At 44.4% G+C, this 24475-nt stretch overlaps 3 protein-coding genes across 3 annotated transcripts; 2 read left to right on the top strand and 1 right to left on the bottom strand.

Moving 5' to 3' along the window:
• Positions 1 to 7452: 7452 nt before the first annotated feature.
• LOC127337105 (general transcription and DNA repair factor IIH subunit TFB2) lies at positions 7453 to 12748 on the top strand. Its single transcript, XM_051363982.2, has 16 exons — positions 7453 to 7758; positions 8452 to 8575; positions 8650 to 8817; positions 9346 to 9414; positions 9611 to 9704; positions 9871 to 9971; positions 10444 to 10489; positions 10568 to 10627; positions 10709 to 10777; positions 11154 to 11237; positions 11312 to 11395; positions 11541 to 11626; positions 11751 to 11841; positions 11919 to 11999; positions 12088 to 12162; positions 12258 to 12748. Exons 2-16 carry the CDS (start codon positions 8463 to 8465, stop codon positions 12390 to 12392), a joined length of 1356 nt encoding a protein of 451 aa, XP_051219942.1. The 5' UTR covers positions 7453 to 7758; positions 8452 to 8462; the 3' UTR covers positions 12393 to 12748.
• Positions 12749 to 12993: 245 nt separating this feature from the next.
• On the top strand, positions 12994 to 16516 carry LOC127337106 (bystin). The gene is made up of 10 exons (XM_071826826.1): positions 12994 to 13456; positions 13539 to 13665; positions 13832 to 13883; positions 13983 to 14310; positions 14504 to 14583; positions 14664 to 14711; positions 15422 to 15568; positions 15872 to 15944; positions 16042 to 16114; positions 16246 to 16516. The coding sequence occupies exons 1-10, from the start codon at positions 13067 to 13069 to the stop codon at positions 16323 to 16325; spliced, it is 1398 nt and encodes a 465-aa protein (XP_071682927.1). The 5' UTR covers positions 12994 to 13066; the 3' UTR covers positions 16326 to 16516.
• Positions 16517 to 16915: 399 nt separating this feature from the next.
• LOC127323134 (uncharacterized) lies at positions 16916 to 19673 on the bottom strand. Its single transcript, XM_051351326.1, has 5 exons — positions 19395 to 19673; positions 19228 to 19281; positions 18516 to 18619; positions 17361 to 17399; positions 16916 to 17232 (listed from the first exon to the last, which is right to left on the bottom strand). Exons 1-5 carry the CDS (start codon positions 19468 to 19470, stop codon positions 17089 to 17091), a joined length of 417 nt encoding a protein of 138 aa, XP_051207286.1. The 5' UTR covers positions 19471 to 19673; the 3' UTR covers positions 16916 to 17088.
• Positions 19674 to 24475: the final 4802 nt, after the last annotated feature.

Here is a 24475-nt window from a genome sequence, read left to right as displayed (position 1 = left end):
CGAGCAACACATGAACAACGAGCATAAGCTTGTGCTGCCTAGATCGCAAGATGCGAGCTAGGCAGCATGATGCTTACCGGTAGAAACCCTCGAGACGAAGGAGTTGGCAATGCGCCGAGATTGATTTGTGGTTGAACGTTGATTGTTGTTTATTTCATAAACCCTAGATACATATTTATAGTCCAGGGGACTTTCTAACGTGGGAATAATCCCCACCGTGTACGAGACAAACTCTAACTTTTAATCTAAGATGCAATCTACTATAATACAGATACACGGGCAAGCTAGCCCAAACTCTTCGTGCAAGGCCGCTTCAGAGATCTTCCACATGTAATCTTCCAAGCCCATCTCCCTTACGGCCCACCTCCTGATTTGGCCAAAATCCGGTGATAACAGTTCCTTAAAGTTTGGGGTTGCGAAGCTTATGTAAAGAAGTTACAACCTGACAAGCTAGAACCCAAAGCGGAGAAATGCGTCTTCATAGGATACCCTAAAGAAACAATTGGGTACACTTTCTATCACAGATCCGAAGGCAAAATCTTTGTTGCCAAAAACGGATCCTTTCTTGAGAAGGAGTTTCTCACTAAAGAAGTGACTGGAAGAAAAGTAGAACTCGATGAGGTTAATGAACCTTCTCTCATAGATCAGAGTAGCGCAGTGCCGGAAGAAGTTCCTGCGCAGCATACACCGATAGGAGAGGAAGCCAATGATGATGATCATGAAACTTCGAACGAGGAAGCTACTGAACCTCGCAGATCGACGAGGGAACGTACCACTCCTGATTGGTATGATCCCTGTCTAAATGTCATGATTGTGGACAACAATGATGAGGACCCTGCAACGTATGAAGAAGCAATGATGAGCCCAGATTCCAACAAATGGCAAGAAGCCATGAAATCCGAAATGGGATCCATGTATGATAACAAAGTATGGACTTTGGTAGACTTACCTGATAGCCGCAAGGCTGTCGAGAATAAATGGATCTTCAAGAGAAAAACAGATGTTGATGGTAATATTACTGTCTATAAAGCTCGACTTGTCGCAAAGGGTTTCCGACAAATTCAAGGAGTTGACTACGATGAGACTTTCTCACCTGTAGCGAAGCTAAAGTCTGTGAGGATTTTGTTAGCAATAGCTGCATTTTTTGATTATGAGATTTGGCAGATGGATGTCAAAACGGCGTTCCTTAATGGTGATATTGAGGAAGAGTTGTATATGGTACAACCCAAAGGTTTTGTCGATCCTGAAAATGCTGACAAGGTATGCAAACTTCAGCGTTCCATTTATGGACTGAAGCAAGCATCCCGGAGTTGGAACCTACGCTTTGATAGAGTGATCAAAGACTTCGGTTTTATACGGACTCATGGTGAGGCCTGTATTTACAAGAAAGTGAGTGGGAGCTCTGTATCGTTCCTGATATTATATGTAGATGACATATTATTGATTGGGAATGATATAGAACTATTAAGCAGTGTTAAAGGTTATTTGAATAAGTGTTTTTCAATGAAAGACCTTGGTGAAGCAGCATACATTTTAGGCATCAAGATTTATAGAGATAGATCAAGACGCCTAATAGGCCTTTCATGAGTACATACGGACAAGATTCTAAAGAAGTTTAGAATGGATGAAAGCAAGAAAGGGTTCTTGCCTATGTTGCCGAGGTAAGGTCTTGAGTAAGACTCAAGGTCCAGCTACGGCGAGATGAAAGAGAGAGGATGAGCAAGATCCCCTATGCTTCGGCGATAGGCTCTCTCATGTATGCCATGTTGTGTACTAGACCGGATATCGCACATGCTTTGTTAGTTTGACTAGCAGATATCAAAGTGATCCAGGAATGGAACAACTGGACGGCGGTCAAGAATATCCTGAAGTACTTGAAAAGGACTAAGGATATGTTTCTTTGTTATGGCGGTGACCAAGAGCTCGTTGTAACCGATTACACCGATGCAAGTTGGAACACCGATCCCGATGACTCTAAGTCTCGGTGCGGGTACGTGTTTATATTGAATGGTGCGGCGATGGCTGGAGCAGTTCCAAGCAGTGCACGGTGGCGAAATCTTCAACAGAATCTGAATATATAGCGGCTTCAGAGGCTTCATCAGAAGCGGTATGGATGAAGAGGTTCATTGTTGAGCTTGGTGTGGTTCCTAGTGCATTGGACCCGTTAGTCATTTATTGTGACAACACGGGTGCCATCGCCAATGCAAAGGAACCAAGGTCACACAAGAAGCTGAAACATATCAAGCTGCGTTTTCATTCGATTCGCGAGTACATCGAAGATGGTGAAGTAGAGATTTGCAAAGTACACACAGATCTGAATGTTGCAGATCCGTTGACTAAAGCTCTCCCTAGGGCAAAGCATGACCAACACCAGAATGCTATGGGTGTTAGGTACCTTACAATGTAATCTAGATTATTGACTCTAGTGCAAGTGGGAGACTGTTGGAGATATGCCCAAGAGGCAATAATAAAGTGGTTATTATAATATCTTTATGTTTATGATAAATGTTTGCATACCATGCTATAATTGTATTAACTGAAACATTGATACATGTGTGTTATGTAAACAACAAGGAGTCCCTAGTAAGCCTCTTGTATAACTAGCTTGTTGATTAATGGATGATCATGGTTTCGTGATCATGAACATTGGATGTTATTAATAACAAGGTTATGTCATTAGTTGAATGATATGATGGACACACACCCAAATGAGCGTAGCATAAGATCAAGTCATTAAGTTCAATTTGCTATAAGCTTTCGATACATAGTTGTTTTAGTCCTTCGACCATGAGATCATGTAAATCACTTACACCGGAAGGGTACTTTGATTACATCAAACGCCATTGCGTAAATGGGTGGTTATAAAGATGGGATTAAGTATTTAGAAAGTGTGAGTTGAGGCATATGGATCAATAGTGGGATTTGTCCATCCTGATGACGGATAGATATACTCTGGGCCCTCTCGGTGGTATGTCGTCTAATTAGCTTGCAAGCATATGATTTGATCATAAGGGATGACATACCGCGGTACGAGTAAAGAGTACTTGTCAGTAACGAGGTTGAACAAGGTATGGAGATACCGATGATCAAACCTCGGATAAGTAAAATATCATGTGACAAAGGGAATTGACATCGTATGTAAATGGTTCAATTGATCACTAAGTCATCGTTGAATATGTGGGAGCCATTATGGATCTCCAGATCCCGCTATTGGTTATTGCTCGGAGAGGAGTCTCGACCATGTCTGCATAGTTCACGAACCGTAGGGTGACGCGCTTAAGGTTCGATGTCGCATAAGTAGATTCGGAATATGAGTTGGAGTCCGAAGTTTTTGTTCGGAGTCTCGGATGGGATCCAGGACATCACGAGGAGGTCCGGAATTGTCCGGAGAATAAGATTCATATATGGGAAGTCAATTTCCGGGGTTCGGGAAAAGTCCGGTGTTTTGACCGGAGCTTCTAGAAGGTTCTAGAGGGCCACCAGTGGGCCCACCACCCCGGGAGAGGCCACATAGGCGCCACATGGCATAGTGGGTCCAGCCCACCATGACATGTGGGCCCAGGCTGGCCCCCCCTTAGAGATAAGATCTATCTCTAATTTAAATGGTTTAAAATTATAGATAAGATCTATCTCCTAAAATAAATTGTTTAAATTAGGAGATAAAGGGGAAGACTTGGGGGAGGAGTTGCCCCCTCCCCATGCGCCGGCCAAGGGGGCAGGTGGGCCCTAGGGGAAACCCTAGGCCGACCCCCCACCTATATAAAGAGGGGAGGGGGTGGCCGGCCAAGGCCCCCCATCCATAACCCTGGCCGCCCCCCTCTCTCTTCCACCTCCATACGCTGTGCAGGCTTAGGCGAAGCCTGCGGCAACTCTTCTCCACCACCACCACCACGCCGTCGTCTTCTGGGATTCCGTGGAGATCTACCACACCTCCGCTGCCCGCTGGAACGGGAGAGGAAGGAGCTTCATCGACACCGTACGCGCGGCCAGAGTACGGAAGTCTTTGCCGAATTGCAGCACCGGGGACGATCGTCTACACCAACAACGAGATTAATCTCGTAGGCTTTGGAATCTTCGAGGGTTAGTCTCATCTCCATCTCGTTGCTTCGATCTTGTAGATTAGATCTTGGGTGTTCCATAGATTAGATCTTGGATTTATTCGTCTTTGCGGTAGTAAATTTTTGTTTTCTATGCTACGAACCCCATCAATCACCTCATGCATGGTCTTCAGCGACCATGTTCTTGCCGGGTGACGGACAATTGCCCACCGAGCTTGGAGCACACCAAATTCGCGCTCCACATCTTTCCTGCAAGCCTCTTGCATCTTGGCAAACCTCCTCGTCTTCTCGGAGTTTGGATTACGGATAGTCTTCACCAATGTGGCCCAGTCAGGGTAGATGCCATCATCAAGATAATATGGCTTGTCATATGCATTTTCATTGATCTGATAGCTCACCCGGAGAGCTTTGCCTTGCATGAGCCGGTTGAAAACCGGTGATCGGTGCAACACATTGATGTCATTGTTGGAACCGGCCATGCCAAAGAATGAATGCCAAATCCATAAATCCTGAGATATGACAGCTTCAAGAATGACAGTTCTTCCCTCCTCATGCCCGCTGTACGCACCCTGCCATCCAAATGGACAGTTTTTCCACTGTCAGTGCATGCAATCTATGCTGCCAATCATTCTTGGGAAGCCTCTAGACTCGTTGATAGACAGGAGGCGCCTTGTATCCTCAACAGTTGGCTCCCTACAGTAATACTCTCCGAACACGGCAATCACAGCTCGGAAAAACCTGTACATGGCCTCAAGACAGGTGCTCTCACCCATTCGAAGATACTCATCGAATATATCCGCAGCCATTCCATATGAGAGCATGCGAATAGCCGCGGAGCATTTTTGGTAGAAGGTGAAGCCTAACGCACATGTTGCATCGCGCCTGCATTGAAAGTAGGGGTCGTAGTTTCTGACGCCCCGTAGAATGACCAAGAACAGGTCCCTTGATATCCTGTATCGACGCCAGAACAGTTTTTCCGGGAAGATCGGATTGGTGAGGTGGAAGTAGTCCTTGTGGAGGCGGGCCTGCCCTTCCACTCTGTTGCGCGGCAGGTTTTTGGAGCGCCCCTTCACAGAGCCCCGGTGCTGCGGCCCCGGGTTAGAGGTGAACTCGTGGATCATGGAGGCCACAGTTGTTGCCAAAGTCTGCATCGACGCATCGGACTCCTCGTCGGAAGAGGAGTCGACGACCTCCGCGTGGAACTTGCCCAACATCTGCCACATGTCCATCTGCGTGGGTACAAACTGCGGATCAATGGCCGCGCACGATAGCGCCGAAAACACGAGTAGAAACCTACCGGCGCAATTGACTGAACAGGTCGTGGGCGGCGCAACCGTGATCGTTTCGCCCGAAAACAGCCGGTAGGTACGCGGCGGAGCCAAGCCCGAGTACGCTCCTGCTCTCCCGCGCGGCAATAACGCAGCCGGCGTCGACTACTGCGGCGCTGCGGCCGGACGGCGGCGGGTGGGGTTGGGGTGGTGGCGACACACTAGGGCAGCAAAGAAGGGGAAAAAGAAGCAAATCGAAGCGGTCGATTTCGCTGTCCCTGACATGCGGGACCGAGTAAGAAATGGAGGACGCTCGGCGCGACCGCCGAGCGTCCGTGCGCCAGGTTTGCGTCTCCGCGGACGGCCCGGTCACTTTGCGTCGCCCCGCTGGAGCAGGCCCCAGACGCATTTCCGGTCACGACGGACGAAAACGGTCGCTGAGCGTCCGTTTGCGTCGCGCCGCTGGAGATGCCCTAAGTTGACATGAAGTGCAAAGCACCCCAAACATATCCAAACATAACAGAAATTACCTCGAGATTCTTGGATCACCTAACAACCACTACTGCTGCGAGAGCGAGCCGTGGTGACATGGACATTGACAAGGGAGGAGGTGATGCAGCGGTGGTCGATGACGACGCTAGGGTGGCGGCTCAGTGACTACGGTTTGGGAGATGGGGGCGGTCGGCTTAGCCTTGGCCTGCCCCTCTCCTCCCCTCTAAATAGGAGGTCGGGCGGTCATGCCCTGCCCCCAAAACGACTTAGGAGGAGTCGGAGTTCAGATGGACTCCCCCCCCCCCTCAACAGACCTAGAGGGAGTTGGAGTCTAAACAGACTCCTCTAGACCTCCACCCAAACCGAGTCAAGGGGAAGAGTCCAACCCTTGGAATCTTCCCTCTCCCTTATGCGTTGACCATAGTGGGGCCCATGTGGCCAAGGCCATGGTGCCCCTCAGGACCTTTCCCTTTCGGACCCTTCAGACTCCGAAATACTCTATGCTCTTATGAAATCTTACGGAATAAATCTACATTCTTTGGGAACCTCTATATATAACCCAAACAAACCGTTCTGTATCACTCCCGGGCACTCTCCAGATTCTTCCGGAGTATTCCGAGACTCTACGAAAACCTTTTAGAACCACTTTCCTTCTTTATCTTCATTCACACTACGTTGTAAATGTCACTAAACCTTAAGTGTGTGACCCTATGGGTTCGGATATATCTGAACATGTTCGGAACAACCTTCCGTGACAATGATCGATGTAGAGCGCTTGATACCGCCAATGATCCCCATATATAACACGAAGATCTTTGTGGTGTTAACCTGTCGGATTGCTTATACAATACATGTCACATTGTTTCTCGATACATAACAACGACCGATGTGAAACTCTAGGTTATCCTCGTTTCCCGGCATGTTCTTTTTTACTCATTCCGCATCATCAATGTTCATGTAACTTAACAACTTATTCACATATCTGGCTAGATGATGAGGAACACCATAATGCATGAGTGGGAGCGGAGCGTATCTCTCCATCACCGAAGTAGAAGTTCCCCCAACCACATAAAATGACACCATGCCATATTATTCGAAATAAACGAAGACCATCTTTATTGTCACTCATTACGTGGTGACATTTGAAGGCCTTCTTCACTGTTATCAGCAGCAACACCAGTGGTTGCCGGTTGGGATTCATGCCCCCTAGCCCCCATAGGCCACCGCCACAACCCCTCCACCCACCGCCAAGGTCGTCTTCCTTCGCCTCGAGAGAGCGGGCGCCGTGCGGCTGCCCCCAACCCACACCACCACCAAACCTCTCCTCCGCTTGCGATTTCTTGGTGCTGAGGAGAGAGGGCGCGCGCGACAAGGTGGACGAGAGGATAACATTACCCGTCTTTCCGCCGGGCAGCTTCCCACCGACTTAAGATGTGATGTATGAGAGGTCATTCACAATGAGGGTGGAAGGAGTGGGGAATTTTGGTTGCTAGAACGAGAATTTTTTGCTACGTGGGATAACCCAGTACCGTGTGATCAAGATCGGACGGAGGAGATGTGGGAGCACTCTGTAAAATCATACGGTGACGGTGCCCACGCATATTAGATTTTGGGGGAAAAAAGGGTGCGTCCAGGGCCTCGAGGCGGCCGATTCCTTGCCCTGATTTCCCCCGCCGCCTCGCCTCATCTTGGCCGGCTGCCTCCCCTTGCCAGCTCGGCCGCTCCCTCTGCTCAGTCCCCACGAAGAAACGACCCTGCCAGCAGCCAGCCAGCCTCGGTCCCTCGCTGTCTCTGCCGCCGCCGCCGCTGCTGACTGCTAGCTGCGCGCCCGCGCCGCCACACCGGTGGTGCCCCATCTCCGCGCCGGAACCTGAACGCAGCGGGCCAGCAGCTGCGCCCCTCCAGTCCTGCCTCTCGCCGGCGACTGACCAAGCCCTAGAGTAATTCCCAACATATATCCACACCATTTTTTTCCTCTTGCAATTTGTATGTCTTGTAGACTTGGGCTGGACTACATTTTGTTATCAACTCCATGCTATACAAATAGATTGAAGGTGTTCAATCCACCAGTGCCACAGTAACCAGCCAGTCACCGGCTCCACAATATGGACGAATTTCGCAACTCCACAAACAGAACAACCGCTAACAAGAGCTCCTACATAGGAGCTTCGATCTACATTCATTAAGCATCGAGTTTAAGCTCCGCCTTTATTTATTTTTTACGCTTCGACTTTGAAGAGGTTTTTTTTGGGGTAGTTTGCAGGCTCTTAGTTTTTGGCCCGGGCCTTAATCCTGGTTCCACCTTCTAGAGTCCTAGTTCAAGTTTGCGGGGTGGATTTCTAGTTGTTCCACAGGTGATATCAGTCCAGCACATCTTAACATCTTTGATTTGTGATTTATAAGGTGCTTTCATGTAGTGTTGCTTGCTGATCTAGCTATTCTAATGCTGAATCTGATGGGTACTTTTATCTAGTTCTTATGCCAAGTTAGGCACTAGCTGATCTAGCAAATTCCAGTTTCAGAGCATTAAGAATGTGGCATTTGTACAACATATGCGTTACTGCTTTATCATTGTGTTCAATTTGGGTGCGAAATAACCTAGTCTTTTCACCTACCTCGCTTGTTCTCTGCAGGCGCTGCAAAGATGCCTCAGGTGATGGTGGTAGCGCGGAATTTCATGGACATGGTGGCCGCTCTGCCTGCCTCCAAACTCGACATGCTATATGATTCCGCCTTCATCTGTGAGGCTGTGCTCAGGTATCCGATCCACCAGCTATGCATCGCATTTTTCAGGTCTTGTTCCTGTCATTGGGACACCTTCACTTCTGCAGGTCGTTCCCACCGCTGGCAAAGAAGTATGTGCTTCAGATGCTGTACGTGTCGGCGCCGGTGCCTGCTGCAGCTATTGAGGAGTGGGTGCTGGATGAGTATGCCTCGAAGCACAAGGTTGCCATCGATAGGCTGGTCCAACTTAGGGTCTTTGTTGAAGTACGTGATAGGTAAGATCTCATCCGCCTCCATCCAGTGCTGGGTATTGATGGCTGAAACTTTCGAGCAGACCATTTAATCATCCTGGATTTGTCCAACTAGCAATGCACCAGATAATTTGACTCAGAAGCTAGGTAGAACTATGTTGTTTGTTTTACCTTACTGAGATAGTGGGTGCGATAGCACATGTTGTATTTTTTGGCAGACATGGGCGATTTGATCTGTTATGCATACCAAGTTTCTGAAACTTTTTCAGAACAGCGATTCTTCATTTCCCTCTTTATTGAAATAAAATCTAAATAGAGGTAGTAAATGATGTCGTGCCCCGTATTTTTTCAGTCTCCAGTGTTTTCCCTTGATATTTTAGGTCTCTATTAGTATGTATGTTTATAGGCACACTTACTAATAGGAATTCTTTTGTTTACAAAGTTTTTTTTGTTAAACTATGTATTTTTAGTTCACCTGCTGTTGTACTATTCGTTTGGTCTACAGAATGAACTATGTAATTACTAATTCACTTGGTTTTGCTGTGGATACAGAAGAAAGGAGGTGAGCTACAGGATGAACAATAAGTTCCAGGCGAACATGCAGAAGTATTTGGTAAGCGGGTAAGCTTTCTAAAATACTTTTTCGAGAACATCGACATGGTTGTTTGTTTAGTCAGGAAAATATCTACCATGGTATTACTGAGGCCAGTGATACTGTTCAAGGTTTACTACTATGGCTTTTGTCCTGTAAGTTCCTCCTATTGAGCATATGAAGTTATGATACAGTTGATCAAATTACTTTTTTATTTTGCTGCAGTGGAAGTTTACCAAGGGAACCGGTACCATCGAGTATTACTTCCAGATTGCCTACAGTAACAGAACTAGAAAACTATGCTCTTGAGCAATGGGAGGTTAGAACAACATAGCTTAACTCAAAATCATGTTATCGATGTATGTTCACATTGTAATTTTCCTTTTTGCTCATGGGATCACACTCTTCGAACAGTTGGAAGACTTTTTGTGTCTAGTTACCCTTGTAAAGACTTATACTCGTTGATCTATTTTATGGCAAAACAGTGTTTTTTGCTGCAATTGATCAACTCATCCCAAGTTGAGAAAGGGACAAGTTTCAGCTCGTCTATGATGAGAACGTTCCAGAGAGGTCTTCTGAGTTCAAGGTTGAATCTAATTACCTCCTTGCTTTGACCATGAATTATTGAGTTATGTATAAACTAGTGATAGTCAGATTTCCTTTCAATAACATGGCATCCAAGTTTAGCTCTTTCCCTTGCTGGTACATTTTGGTATTATATCCAGTGGCACTGTCGACATAGTACTGCCCTAACAAAAATTAGAAAGTAAATTTAAGACAGCAAAATGTTGTTGGTTTAGTTTGGTTGTGTTCATTTTTTCTTGTTGAAAATGGTAATTAACTACCGTTCCTAACAACCGATTGGTTTCAGCATCTTGAGATTTTGGTTTTTTAGTTCCATGTGGAACTTCTAAAAGCTAATACTTATTTTTTCTGCTGCATATTGCCATATTCTCTTGACTGGTTCTATATCTCTCACTTTTTTGGTATATTTATTTCACTGAATCCACAAGAAAGAATTCAATATCATGAGTTCCTAATTTGAATATATTTTGCAGGGATAATGAAGCTCCCAAGTTATCTGAGAATGGCTTCCAGTTTCTGGTGTGTGTTTGGCTCTCAGTAGATCCAGTTATCTGGCAGATTTTCATCTTTGGTTCTCATTCTTTTCTATTTAACCAGCTAATGGAGACAAATGCACAACTTTGGTACATAATGCGGGAATACATTTCATCAGCAGAGGTATTGGTATCATGCACTTTATAGAACTCTTTTGATTGGAATGAGTTTTATTTTGTACTGACTGTTTCTATTATTTAATAGGAACGTGGTGTTGACCCCACAGAGTTGATATCGTTTCTCTTGGAACTTAGTTTCCATACACTGGGAGATGTAAGAACCATTCGAAATAAACGTTACCAACCTGTATCTGCAATTATCATGACTTCCTATTTTTCACAGCACCGTTTTCTTCGACAACAGTAGTTTATATCTATGACATATGAAGTGAACCATCTCAAAGATACAACAAATTTGTTGTATTTGTGTTTGTCTATCTAGCAGGATAGGGACCAAAAGACCATCAATTTTTCATTCTGATTAAAGTGTTTAATTAGATATCATATTGTAGCGCTTGAAAGAAGTTAAAGGGCTGTAGGACTAAAGTAATCAGATTAGATTGGTTCTTTTGTGTTCATATTTTGCTGCCTGGTAAGCTTGGGTACAAATTAACAACAAATTTCATGTGTCCCATTTGGTCATGCTTCAGGCTTATAGCTTGAATACTCTGACCGATGTCCAAAGAATTGCCATTAGGGATCTGGCGGAGCTGGGGCTAGTCAAATTGCAGCAGGTAAGAATTTTTATCTATTTAATTTTCCCTGTTCAACATGATGAATGTGAATTTCAACAGTTAATCAATAACAGGGTCGAAAAGATAGCTGGTTCATACCTACAAAATTGGCTACAAACCTTTCATCGAGCTTGTCAGATTCATCTGCCAGCAAAGAGGTTTCATTACATCCCATGGCCTTTGCTATTCCTGTTTTATGCTCTTAAGATCATCATAAGTTCCATCTGCTTGTTATCTAAGCAGCATTTGATGAAGAGGATGTACTTTCTTCGTCAGAGTTCATACTGTATGTTGTTGTGGCAGGGCATTGTGGTGGTGGAGACAAACTTCAGGCTGTATGCCTACTCTGCTTCCAGATTGCACTGTGAAATTCTACGGCTTTTTTCGAGGTACATTACCTGTCAGATGAGTGAACCTAGCTCACCCCTTATTTTGGCTACTGCGTAGTAGTTTCTGTTGACCGTGTCTCCTTGCTCTTGTTTGTGGAATGCCTTAACGGTTACGTGTTCCTAGGGTGGAGTATCAACTTCCGAACCTCATCGTGGGAGCTATTACAAAAGAAAGTCTTTATGGTGCTTTTGACAACGGGATCACTGCTGAACAGGTATCAGCTGAATTATACACTTGTACAGGACTCATTACATAGACACACACAGTTACGCTTCTATTGTTTTCTGTCAGATAATCGCGTTCCTCCAGCAAAATGCCCACCCTCGTGTTATCGACAAGATACCTATAGTCCCAGAGAACGTCACAGATCAGGTAAGCAGCGACCCATCCCCCTCGTACATAGACCAGATATCATCTGTTCAAAAGATACAAAGTGAAGAACGCCAATTCTCCGGTGCAGATTAGGTTGTGGGAGAACGACCGTAACAGGGTCGAGATGGTCCTATCACATGCGTACGAAGATTTCCCGAGCAAGGTAAACCCTTCATTTTTCAAATTTGAGCAGTTCCATCCAAGCATATTCCTGAAAAATAGGGTAAGCATATATCTGGGCGCCGCTTCATTGCGCAGGACATGTTTGAGCAGTGCTGTGACTACGCAAGGGATAACGGGTTCTTGCTGTGGGAGGACGCAAAGAAGATGAGGCTGATAGTGCGAGGAGAGTTTCACGAAGAAATGCGGGTGTTCCTTCGGAGGCAGAGATGAATGCCTTGTTGATCCAAGGAATTAAAGAGAACGTTTGGAGAGAAGAAGTTGCATCTCTCTCTGTACAACACTTGACGGCTTGAATTCGTCAGACTACTCTTGAACGATGCTCAGTTGCAGCAGGCAGATGCAGATGTGGAGAGCACTGTGCTCAAGAGTCTCGAAGCAGTGTAATTTTATAGTGAGCTGTTAGGCTTAGTTTTTTGTTTTCTCTGTGCTTAGTTCGAAAGCTGGGATAGAAATAGTAGAAGATTTTTTTTTTCTGTTGGCTGAATCGAATTAAACACAGAGCAACTGTTTTGTCTAGAGTACTCTTCCTATGATTTATAGCAAAATGTCAGCAATAATTTTTTCTACTTGGAATAATCTCAAGATATATTTCTTCTGTGATTTGGATCAACTGAAAAACTGCCTGATTATTATTAAAAAACTGCCTGATTTGATCAAAGAAAACGAAAGGGAATCCAGCAGAAAGAAGAAAACCGGAACAAAACCCGTAAAAAAGCGGAAGAAAACCAGCTGCGCCGCTAACAGGGCCCATTAGTGTTTTGGAATGGGCCGGTATAACGCCCAAGAAGAAACCCCATCAAAACTGGCCCTAGGGTTTTACCTCGCAGCTCGCAGCCGTCTCCGCTCCGCCGTCTCCGACCCAGCCCCCCCCACTCGCCGACGCCATGGCCGGGAAGAAGCGCAAGTCCTCGGAGAAGCAGCCCAAGGGGAGCCGCCTCCCGCTCGGAGCCGACGCCGACGCGGTGGCCGACGCCGGGAAGCGCCGCCGCTCGGGCGCCGCCAAGCGGCACCAGGCCGAGGAGGAGGCCTCCGTGCCCTCCTCCATCAGCGCCAAGATCCTCCGCGAGGCGCTCAAGCAGCAGCACGAGGAGGGCCTCCCCGACTCCCGTGAGCTTCCCCCCTCCCACGCCCCATCAGCTGGCGCGACCGCGGCCCCGTCCACGTCGTCTTTCGTCCCCATCCCCGTCGACGGCGGCAACGACGATGACGACGAGGAGGAGGACGTCGACGAGTTCGACGGCTTCGACGCGCAGAGCGAGTACGACGGCGGCGTGGTGCGTGACAGTAAAACGGGACTCACAGTTTTTCGGGTGCGTGGCTTACGCGACTCTGATGATCCTTTTGTTGTATCTGCAGCCGGAGATTGACGAGGAGGACGAGAAGGCCCTCGCCGCCTTCATGTCCAAGGACACCTCTTCCAAGCAGTCTCTCGGTGACATCATTCTCCAGAAGATCAGAGACAAGGACGCGACCGTCTCAGCAGGTGGGCATCAACTCTTAATAACGTTGCTCGTTCTTACCTGATACTTGTGAACAGTAGTAGTATGTCGATCATGGCACCAACCTGAACCAGTTAATCGCATTACTCATCGAAAAAAGATAGAGCCAAGTTGATTATCCGATTACTGAGCCCGTGTATCCTTCTGCAGAAGGACGGCCTGCTGTCAAGTTGGACGACAGAATCGTCGAACTCTACAAAGAGTACGTGCCTCGCCTCTCACTCAACCCATGTACAGCGACAAAGCCTCCTCCACTCCTTCGTATGCAACGCTAGTCATTGTTGAGTTTTGCCATATGCAGGGTTGGCCAGCTCCTGAGGCGATACACCAGCGGGAAGATCCCCAAGGCGCTCAAGCGCATCCCGTCGCTCGAATGCTGGGCGCAGGTGCTGCAGCTGACCCAGCCCGAGCATTGGTCTCCCAACGCGGTGTACCAGGCGACGCGGCTCTTCTCTTCGAACATGAACGCCAAGAACGCCGTGAGGTTCTACGAAGCCATCCTGCTCCCGCGTATTCGCAACGATATAAAGTACAACAAGAGGCTCCATTTCGCGCTTTATCAGGCTATGAAGAAATCTCTCTACAAGCCTGCTGCCTTTTTCAAGGGGATTTTGCTGCCGCTCTGTCAGGTAGTAGCTCTCTTTAGAGTAGAGAATTTCCTAGAATGCATGGCGAGTTCATTGACATATGTGATTCTAAGGAGCTATATTGTTGACCATTCAACCATAAGCCACGTTTAATGCTAGTGATAGACTTGTATCTGCATTAACTGTTCCTTTTCTCTTCACTCTTATGATATAAGCCCAAATGTTATGGCTGTAGGAAGGAAATTGCAATCTGCGTGAAGCGGTAATTATTGGTAGTATTCTCGAGAAGTGTACCATTCCTCCACTCCATGCGAGGTTAGCTGAATATTGTATAAGATTCTTCTCTAAGATTGTTTTGCAGTTGATATCTTATCTCTACTTGACGTTGTATGCAGCGCGGCATTAATGAAACTAGCAGATATGGAGTACTGTGGCACAACTAGGTAAAGTGTGAAACCTTAGATCTTTTTTTTGTGTGTGCTTGCACATAGTATAAGAACTTCAACATTTTATTTTTGCCAATGAAGTTGCATTATATGATTAGTAGTTAAAATAACTAGTTAAATAACATTTCTTGGTATGTATATAAAATGTTGCTATAGTAGCAAAGATTATAGCTGGTCAGATATTACCCGGTGTAGAAACCAGCAGTACTTTTCCGTTACCTCTTGTAATTTTATGCAACAATTTTGGCTGAATGGTTTTGCGTAAGTTGGTGCTCACAATTACCCAAATAGAGGCCACAATGCCACAGTATTTTCATCCATTGCGCTCTTAAAATTTAGGAATATACTTGTATATGCTTCGGTTGAATCCTTGATGTAGCTATCTGGATGAGCATTCTAGCTTCTTAAGTATGGCTTTATGCCACGGGAGGGAGTGATCATTGTTGTTGTGGCAATGTTAAGATTTCAGTTATGTAGCCAAGTCCTGTCATGGAATATGATGGACTGAAATGTTCTATTACTTCCTAAGTTGCATAGTTCGAGTTATGTTTAGCTTGCAACTGCATTGAATGTGTAGCTCTTGTGTCTTGTAGTGTGGGTTAACTGGTACTATCTTCTTTTTATTTTATATAGATGTGGCATCTACCTGCAATTTCTTTAGTAGCTTATTACCTTGAACATGCTGTAACCTAATATACCTCTTGCAGTTACTTTATCAAGATATTTCTGGATAAGAAATATGCTTTGCCGTACCGTGTACTTGATGCAGTTTTTGCCCATTTCATGCGGTTTCTTGATGATGAGAGGAACATGCCTGTTATATGGCATCAGTCACTGCTTGCCTTTGTGGAAAGGTTAGTGATGGACGTGTAAAGTTCAAAGGCATATTTTGGTTAACCTGAAAGGCATCGCTCTTAATGCAGCAAACGCAACCACTATACTTGTAGTATAGCAAATAGTCTTTACCTGGTTTACTTCATGGTAAAACTTTTTCGTTAAACCTGAACCGTGGAAAGTGTGAAGTTTTGAGCAGTGACCAGCTTCTTTGCTATTTATAGCTCAGAGGCCTGATGATAGATATATTCTCATTATAAGTGTTTCCTTGGTAGTGTCCTTGAAAAGGTTTCACTTGCTCATTCAGTAATATTTTTTATCAGATATAAGAATGAGCTGGAGAAGAAAGATAAGGAAAAGCTTGCACGCTTGTTGGATCACCAGAAACATTATTTGGTATGATCCTGCCATTTCACCATTAGCATGTCTGCATGAATTTTCAAAAGGGTGCCATTTAACTGAAGTATGCTCGTCGCTATCTCTGTATGTACAGGTTACTCCAGAAATTCGCAGGGAACTTCGGAGTAGTACCAACAGGGGTGAAAAGGCGACTGATATGTCGATATATATCCTTTACAAACTGCATCTTTCATTTTCAGTCTTTTGATTTGCAATTTAGTATGCTATCAAGCAAACCATTTATTCTTCTGCAATCAAACTTTTTCTACAACACGGTTGTCCTTAACTTTCTTCCTACGTTCACTTGTTTCTGTGATCACCAAGCCAATCGAAGAAGACAGGTGGAATGTTCCAGAAGTACCTATGGAGGAGGATTAAGTGCTGCAGGAAACATTTTTAGTTACTGCGTGAACTACATCTGCACTCCAGTTTTGATCACAACTTCAGTTTTTCTGGGCAATTTGTACCTTTTCTTTTTTGTTGTTCTTGAGAAAGAGATATATACACTGGTTTGTAAGAACGGCTGGTATGGGAGTTCAATTATATTTAAAAATTATTCATGACTGTCATAGTTCAGAATGTTGCATCTCATAGATACTTATTATCTAAGTTGAACGTTGGGGATGTATATGAAGGCTGAAAGAATTTCATACAAGTGTTATTTGTTGTTGAGGAAGATATATGCCCTGGTTCGTAAGAACTACAGCTATGGAAATTAAGTTTGAACACAGTAGGTAATGGCATGAACGACCTGAAAAGAACTTTCAATATCATTTGAACACATTGACAACATGACGTCTTATGTTGTAGCTGTTCTCGTTTGGACATAGCATGGATCACGGATGTAATATATTCCTATGAATTGGACACTAAGTCTGACCTGGGTATCCAAGTAAGAACGGGTGGTACAAATCTTTCATCATCAAAACATGCACAATTGAACAAGATTAACCTCTTGATGTCATGAGTGGATCAGGGGCAACCCAAGAAACAGCAGATTGCAATGGGATTAAAACATTTTCTCCATGTGCCCTAGTTAGCATCTTAGTCCAGGATGAGTCGGACTAAATATTTGAAGCATACATCGCAACCTAGAAAATCAGTGATAATCTCAGGTTTACAAAATTTTGGGACCCATAAGCTACGCTGATGTCCCAGGCACATTGTCTTCGCCCTTCACCACAGGTTCTGAACCAGTAGCCTGTGCCTGTTCTACCACAGGAGGTGGTGGCTTGGAAGGTCTGTTCGGCTTGATTTGCCCGACTTTCTCCGCTGGTACATCAAACTGTCATACAGAAAAACAGTGCTGTTTATGAGATTTCTGGTATGATATGATTCATATCACAACAAACAAAGAGAAAGCTAGAATGGACACTCAAAACATAAGTTGTTATCGAGAAATCTGTTATTTACCCTGTATCCACATCCAGAAATACAAGCATTGAAGCACTCCTGATGAGAAGAAAATTCAAATTTAGTATGAAAGAAACACTGCCTCCTGAATTATTAGAAAAATCACAATAGAAATCATCGAGACAAACATGGCTGGCATTTCCATGTGCAATCACATCAACTAGCAAATAACTTCTTGTTTGACAGACTATTTATAGTCCAGAGAAAGCTTAATACTCCACGCCATGTTTTCAGCAGTAAGACAAAACTATACAAACATGCAAATACTGAAACTACCAGCTCTCCAGGAATTACAGTAAAAAAGCTTGCACATTAAACTGGTAGAAAAGTATGTATAATAGTGATCTCAACAAGTAACCAGCAAGATGGTACTGAGCAAACTATCTATGTCACATTAACACATGCATACACGGTTTTCTAAAATAATCAGCAAACCACACCATGGGCATTCTAACTTGACTGTAAGTAACAATTCAGAGTTATCTACCTGCTGACTTGCTTTATGCCTGTTAAGAAACAAACTGATGGTTCATTCTATTACTTAGCATAGGTTTTAAATATAAGGAAACCAAGGATTCAATGATAACATAAGATGCATACTTGCATATCAATCCTCAAGGTATGTATCTAAATGATACGATCATGAATTACTATGTGTTCCCAAGCAATAACCATAAGCAGGAGGGCAGTATTTTGATAATGTAGAAAAAAATTCTTCCACGGCACATACTATAGAATCAGGACTGTCCTATTGATGGTCTTAAGATGCAAAAGATATGAAATCCTAAAAGTATCCTAAATTTTACACATTTTCACATCACACTCCTATTCAATCGTACGCAGCTGATAGCAAAAATATGTAAAATTTAGGATAATAATGTACAGTCAAGTTGATTTTGTGAAACTATCTCACAGTTGCAGCGCAGCTTAGTGTCGAGGGTGGGCCCTACCAATACGAGTGTGCATAATTCTCACAAGTTACCTAGGAGTTATAGCACCAAGGGCAAGCATGACTGCATGAGTATAATCTGAACATGTATTGCTAACGGGTTTTCCCATATCAGATTTTGAACTTAAGAGCAGGAGTGTGCTGATGAGAAGACAAATGAACCAATTTAGAAGATGTTTGTTGCTACTAACAAATCAAGAACTCACCAAGGAGTAACTGTCCTCTCCTGGCGACCGATCGATGTAAGCGCTCCACTGGCGATCTTCCAACACTGGATCTTTGTAGCATATCTCGGTGCATTTGCCTATGCCTGAGGATTTTACAGCATGTGAGATAGCTTGCACATTCACCTAGTACTAGCAGAAAGACAACAATCTGCTACTTTACAGTCACCCAAAATCAAAATTTTGCACATAGGAGTAGTAAAGATGACCTTCCTGTGAAAAATGCTTCAATAACAGAAACAGGTTGTGTGAATAACAGAAATAAGTTTTCTCAATAATAGAGAATATACAATTTAATAAGCAAAACAAGGAACCAAATAATGTGTCCACTGAGCCTGATTACAACAACCGTTGACAAGAAGAGCCCAATTTGCGGTTATGTACGTTTACATTGTACGATAAGAAGCATGCCCTCGGAAATTTTCCTGTTAATCACGATTGTTATGTGTGGCGATTGCAGTAGCAACATTGGCGAACACTAGTAAACTCTGAACAATGCCAATTTAATCGCACATACATAAATAAATTATATTTCAATGGCAATCACGGATTATAGACAACAGCGTAACACATTTCGCCTCGTTTCTTGGATCAGATTCGAAACTCAGAAGGAACTGAACCACAAAAACTAACAAACCAGTGGATCAAGCAAACACCCTCCCAGGCATTCCATGGATGGTACAAAGACACTTACACTCCTCCCAGGTGTCTCCGTCCGCGTTGCACCCCTTCTTGCAGAACACCCTCCCTGCGTGGCGAAACGACGGCAACCAACCGAAACAAGAAAAGAAATCGTCAGTGTCGATCAAGCAGACAGAAATCCGCAATCGCGGGGACGAGTGCGCGAGAGAGGGAACCGACATGGGATTTGCACGAGAGTCGCGTACTTCTTGGTGCAGCAGCTGCCGCACGGCGGCGTCCAGTCGCCGGAGAACATCTCCTCGCCTTGCCCCTGCTCGTGGCGTCGCCGACTCCTCCGCTCCGGCGTGCGCACGGTTTGCGGATGGGAGGTAGGGGGAGGACGGAGGTGACGGCGCCGGTGACGGGAGGAGGATGAATGGGGGGTGGAGGCGGAGGGGGGAGCGGAGGCGGCGGAGGTCTGTGCGTTTTGAGGTTGTCTGGTGCGGAGGAAAATGGGGGGGGGGGGGGGGGGGGGGGGCACGCTCTGCTTGCTCCGGAGATTGTCGACAATGCCCCTCAAAACTTCTGTGTTCAGATCGACACCCTTGATTACCACCGGGGAAAAGGTGTACCAAGTTTAGTGCTTTTTATAGGGACTAGAACACAAATGTGCCTTACCTATTTTGTCAAGAGTTTATAGAACTAATTTTTTTTGACACATTTATAAAACTAATAAAAAGTATCGGAAGGAGTAGCTCAAACAACCTAGTGTAGCAACATCATTCTTTGGGGAAGATCCACTCAACCACCGGTTTATTCTTTGCGGAGAAGATGATGGCGGTTTGGATGAACTACGATTTGGGTGCTACTACCTTATACTACATATAAAGATATTCTGGTAAAACAACTGACTTTAAAGTAAAGGTGAATGAAAATATAGGAGTTTTGAGTATTGAAAATGCAATAAAGTAAAGTACATAAAAGTAAACAGCTATTTGAAAATGTAATGAGTTTCTGCAGATGAAAGATTAGACGCGGGGAGATTCAGTTCATGGTGATAGTGAATGTTCCTAGTGGAATATGATAAGTGAATATGGTTCTTTCTATTTATATCTGAGTAGGTAAGCAACTCAAAAGAGAGAAATACTCCTCTTGCTAGATTTCATCTTTCTCCAATGATCATTTTGCCTCTTACCAAAGCCATGGTAAACACATCTATTAAGGTGGTTAAATAGATCAAAGCTTTAACCTTGGTGGTTTCTTGTTTGTCGAGTATTGCTAGATCCTCTTTGATATCGGTCGTGTCACTCGGGGGTCGCCGATTCACTAGCAAACAAGTTCATGTCTATGAGTTCTTGAGATCATGTTACCCGGACCCTTAAATTAGATAACATCATTAGGTGCACATAGACATTCATTATCATGCATAATCATCTTAATCATAATTAACAAATGGATGAAATAGAATAGGCACAACCCATCTCACTAATCCCCTACATCTCCCACGCCTATGGGATCTACTCACACATGAGAGGAGAAAAGCACAATGATATCATAGCAATGTAAATGGAGTTCATCTTGATATTACCGTACCAAGACACAATAGTTGAAGATCAAATCAAATACAAACCGAGATGGAATAGAGGTTTCAATTCCTAATCTTACAATTATGAATCTCTGTCTCGGTACAAGTGGGATGTGATGGATGAGTGGATGATCTAGAGGGGGAAGATCTTCGCGAGAGTCGATGATGGTCTTCTCCTTCAGATCTGATCTCCTCTATTTTGATGCATATGGTGGTTCTCCTCTGCTTTTTTCGACCTATCTCCTTTACGAAAAGGGTTTGTATTGATATGGGAAAGGCGGCGCACAGTACGGACGTGTGGTACGGTAGACCCTGTCCGTACGGATGCCCGCTAAATACCTCTTGCGCCTTGATCAATTTGGCTTCAATAGGAAATCTTTATATTTTGTTGCAATCAACTCATAAATGCCATGTGATCTTCCAAAAGTGATGGTTTCCTGAAATACATAATTCAAAACAAGGTTTTACCTAGATTGTGATATTAACATTAGTTGAAACGCAAAATCTAATGAAACCAAATGATAAATAGTGAAGAATCCTCAGTAAAAAGCGTCAATATTTGGAGCTATCAAAAAAACTGCTGCATGGCGGCCTCTAGTCACTGGAGAACATCGCTTCGTCGCATACCCTTGCTTATCGCAGCGTCGCCGACTCCTCCGATCCACCGTGCACGCGGTTGGCACATTTGTGGGTGGGAGGGAGGGGTAGGTGATGGAAGGAAGTGGGGGCACCAGTGAAAGAAGGAGAAGGAATGGGGTGGAGCGGAAGTTTATGCCTTTTGAGGTTGACTAATATAGAGCAAATGGGCAAGGCACGGTCTACTTGCTCTAGAAAATATCGGGAAACCACCTATGAACTTTTATGTTCACATAAACACCCTTGATTACCACTACGAAAAAGTTTACCCAAGTTTGTGGTTTTTGCAGGGAGCAAATTATGAATGTGTCTTACGTCTTTAGTCAAGGTTTAGTTTTTTGAATGTTTAGCAGTTCATTTGGTACACATTGCTATTAATTTATGGTCATCCTTTTGGCAATGCAACTTTCAGCATGCTCTTTTAAAGCGCATGCATCTCTTTGTTATTAGGTGCATAGACCCCCCATGTGTGGTTTTGGTAACTAATGACAATCCCTATGGACTAATGTTTGCATTAAGTTATATGTGTAGGAGTTGTTCATTGGCAATGCTTGAACCATAACTAGGCTTCAAGGTTGCAATACAAAGAAATGAGGTGCAAGTTCAAGATGAGTCAACTCAAAGAGCTCACATGCTTGAAGCTTGCCATTCATATGTATTCATGGATATATGAAGTTGCATCGAAGAAGAAGCTCATCCATAGTGGAGTATGGGGGAGCAATCCGCAAGACCTCATCTTCATCAAGCAAGCACAATCAAGAACGGTGTTTCATCTTGTTGCGGTCAAGATCATAATCATCGAGCTCAAGTGGAAGGCACGAGTTTAAGTTTTGCTCTTGATAGGATTTCTTTCTTACCGGTCTCGTGATTTAGTTGGGAGACCGGTTTATAGGATAATGGTCGTACTATCAAGGGGCTCTCAAGTGAGTCACTCGATCGTATCTTTCGGAGTGCGGTCAAACATTTGCATCCTTGCATCATCCTTCTTGGTTGTTAATTGGATCTTATCCATGTTGTGTTTTAGAGCTTGTGGTTATTTCCATGACAAGCTCTTCATCGAAAATGGATTTCACGTATATCACTTGTTACGTTTTCGAGTTGTGTGATTTTCTCGGTTTCTTGTATTGAGGGGTTGTCCCTCTAAAATTCATAAAAAATCATCCCCCCCACTAGTTTCCATATTTTCAATAAAATTGGTTTCACTCGATTCGGAGCTCCCAATCTTAAGTTCTTGATTTTACAAAATTGTCGTATTTGGTTTAAATAGAGGTGTTTGGGCTGGCCGGTAGTACCGCCCTAGCTGGGCCGGTACCACCGTTGAGCCCAGCCCGGCACCACCGCCTGCGCTACCGCTTTCGCACGCATGCTCCCAGTAACCTCAAGACCATGGTCGGTACCGCGGCCGGTACCAACACCGGTGGTACCGACCCGGTCTGCCCGGTAGTACCGGCCACCAAGGGCCGGTAGTACCGGCCTTCCCAGCTCGCGCGCGCCTCGCTTGGCTGCAGCCCCGGTGGTACCGCCCGCGCGTGGCCGGTAGTACCAGCCACCACCCACCGGTACAACCGGCCCAACCGAGGCCATGCCCAACAGGTAGATTTCCCTTTTGCCTTTTAAGGCTCTTCTTCCCCCTCTAGTTTGAGTGGCTTTTTTCTTCTTCCTCTTGGCTCCCTCCATCGTTGACTTTTGGTGAGCTTGCAATCTCTCTCCCTCTCTAATGATTTGAGCATATTTTTGAGAGAAATATAGAGGAGATCTAGATCCACTCTTTGACAAAACCAAATCACCTCTTTGTGAGGGGAATTTCTTGGGTTCTAGATCTCCTTCTTGTTCTTCCTCTCTTATTCCCCCAATAGTTTTAGTAGCTTTGTTGGAATTTGAGAGTGAAGGATTTGGGTATCTTTGTGATGTTCTTGCTATTGCATTTGGTGCATCGGTTTGACTTCTCAGTGGTGATACGTGGAGGTGAAAGTTCGTGAGATATTATCTTCGGGAGCTTGTTCCTCTTGGGTCTTTGGACCCTAGACGGCTTAGTGGTCTTTGTGGTGTTCTTGGCGACTCCAATTAAGTTGTGGAGATTCTTCAAGGGCAAGGCCTTTGTGGCGATTTATTGAGTGCCTCCAATTAAGTTGTGGAGATAGCCCCAAGCTTTGTGCGGTTTCGGTGACCACCCTAAGGTTTCATAGTGGATCGAGGTCTTCCTCTTTGGTGGGAAGGGTCGATGAGCATAAGGTGAGGCCTTCTCGTTGCGTTTGGAGTGATTTGTGCTCCACGTCGCTCCAACGGAGACTAGCTCTCGCAAGAGTGTGAACTTCGGGATACATCGTCGTCTCCGCGTCACCTCGGTTATTCCTATACCCGAATTTTTTTACTTATGCACTTTACTTTGTGATAGCCTTCTTGCTTGAAGTTATATATCTTGCTATCTCATATTTGCTTGTATTGCTTAGCATAAGTTTTTGGTGCACATAGGTGAACCCTAGTTATATTGGTTTTGTGCTTGACAAATTAAACATTAGTTTTATTCCGCATTTGTTAAGCCATAATCATAAAAGTTTTAGACCGCCTATTCACCCACTCTCTAGGAGGCATCCGTGTCCTTTCAATTAGTGAACCGGCTCCTGTTCAGAATTCCATGTTTGTATAACGAAAATATCATCAGGCATACAAGTAACAACAATTTGGATGAAAATTGAATTGCAATTTCATTGACAACAAAAATTAAGTTGCATAGTCAAGAAAGAATTAACTTCTATAGTTTATTAAAATTCACCTGATCTTACAACCATAAACTTTAGGCACATGATCATATATAGTGTCCATCACTTCCTGCTTGGCATTGTCAATAAATTGAACAACAACAATTCCAATATGAACAATAGTCCTTCTTAGGGTTTTGACCCTTCTGGTAGCAAGTAAGCTTGCATTAATAATATGAGACTGGGCTTGGTAGAAGACATGTTAGAAAATCAATAGAATTGTCTTCCATAAAAATGATACCCACCCACAATAAATAGGTCACCCCCGGTAGAATTAACATATATAGTAAAAATTGCGCAAGTTACTCGAGATTTTCTAAATAACCTTGGAGTTCTCATAT

Source organism: Lolium perenne, chromosome 2 (genome assembly GCF_019359855.2).
Source record: "Lolium perenne isolate Kyuss_39 chromosome 2, Kyuss_2.0, whole genome shotgun sequence".
Classification (NCBI taxonomy): Eukaryota; Viridiplantae; Streptophyta; class Magnoliopsida; order Poales; family Poaceae; genus Lolium; species Lolium perenne.
The sequence above is the reverse complement of the archived record's forward strand: the minus strand, read 5'-3'. Positions and strand labels throughout refer to the sequence as shown.

Coding starts and splice junctions, on each gene's coding strand:
- LOC127323134 (XM_051351326.1), bottom strand. CDS start 19,470: ATGTTCTCCGGCGACTGGACGCCGCCGTGCGGCAGCTGCTGCACCAAG. Junction 19,282..19,394: donor GACTCTCGTGCAAATCCCAT/GTCGGTTCCCTC, acceptor TTCGCCACGCAG/GGAGGGTGTTCTGCAAGAAG. Junction 18,620..19,227: donor CGGAGACACCTGGGAGGAGT/GTAAGTGTCTTT, acceptor TAAAATCCTCAG/GCATAGGCAAATGCACCGAG.
- LOC127337105 (XM_051363982.2), top strand. CDS start 8,463: ATGCCTCAGGTGATGGTGGTAGCGCGGAATTTCATGGACATGGTGGCC. Junction 11,238..11,311: donor GGCTAGTCAAATTGCAGCAG/GTAAGAATTTTT, acceptor AATCAATAACAG/GGTCGAAAAGATAGCTGGTT. Junction 12,163..12,257: donor ACGAAGATTTCCCGAGCAAG/GTAAACCCTTCA, acceptor TTCATTGCGCAG/GACATGTTTGAGCAGTGCTG.
- LOC127337106 (XM_071826826.1), top strand. CDS start 13,067: ATGGCCGGGAAGAAGCGCAAGTCCTCGGAGAAGCAGCCCAAGGGGAGC. Junction 13,457..13,538: donor GCGAGTACGACGGCGGCGTG/GTGCGTGACAGT, acceptor TTGTATCTGCAG/CCGGAGATTGACGAGGAGGA. Junction 15,945..16,041: donor ATCACCAGAAACATTATTTG/GTATGATCCTGC, acceptor CTGTATGTACAG/GTTACTCCAGAAATTCGCAG.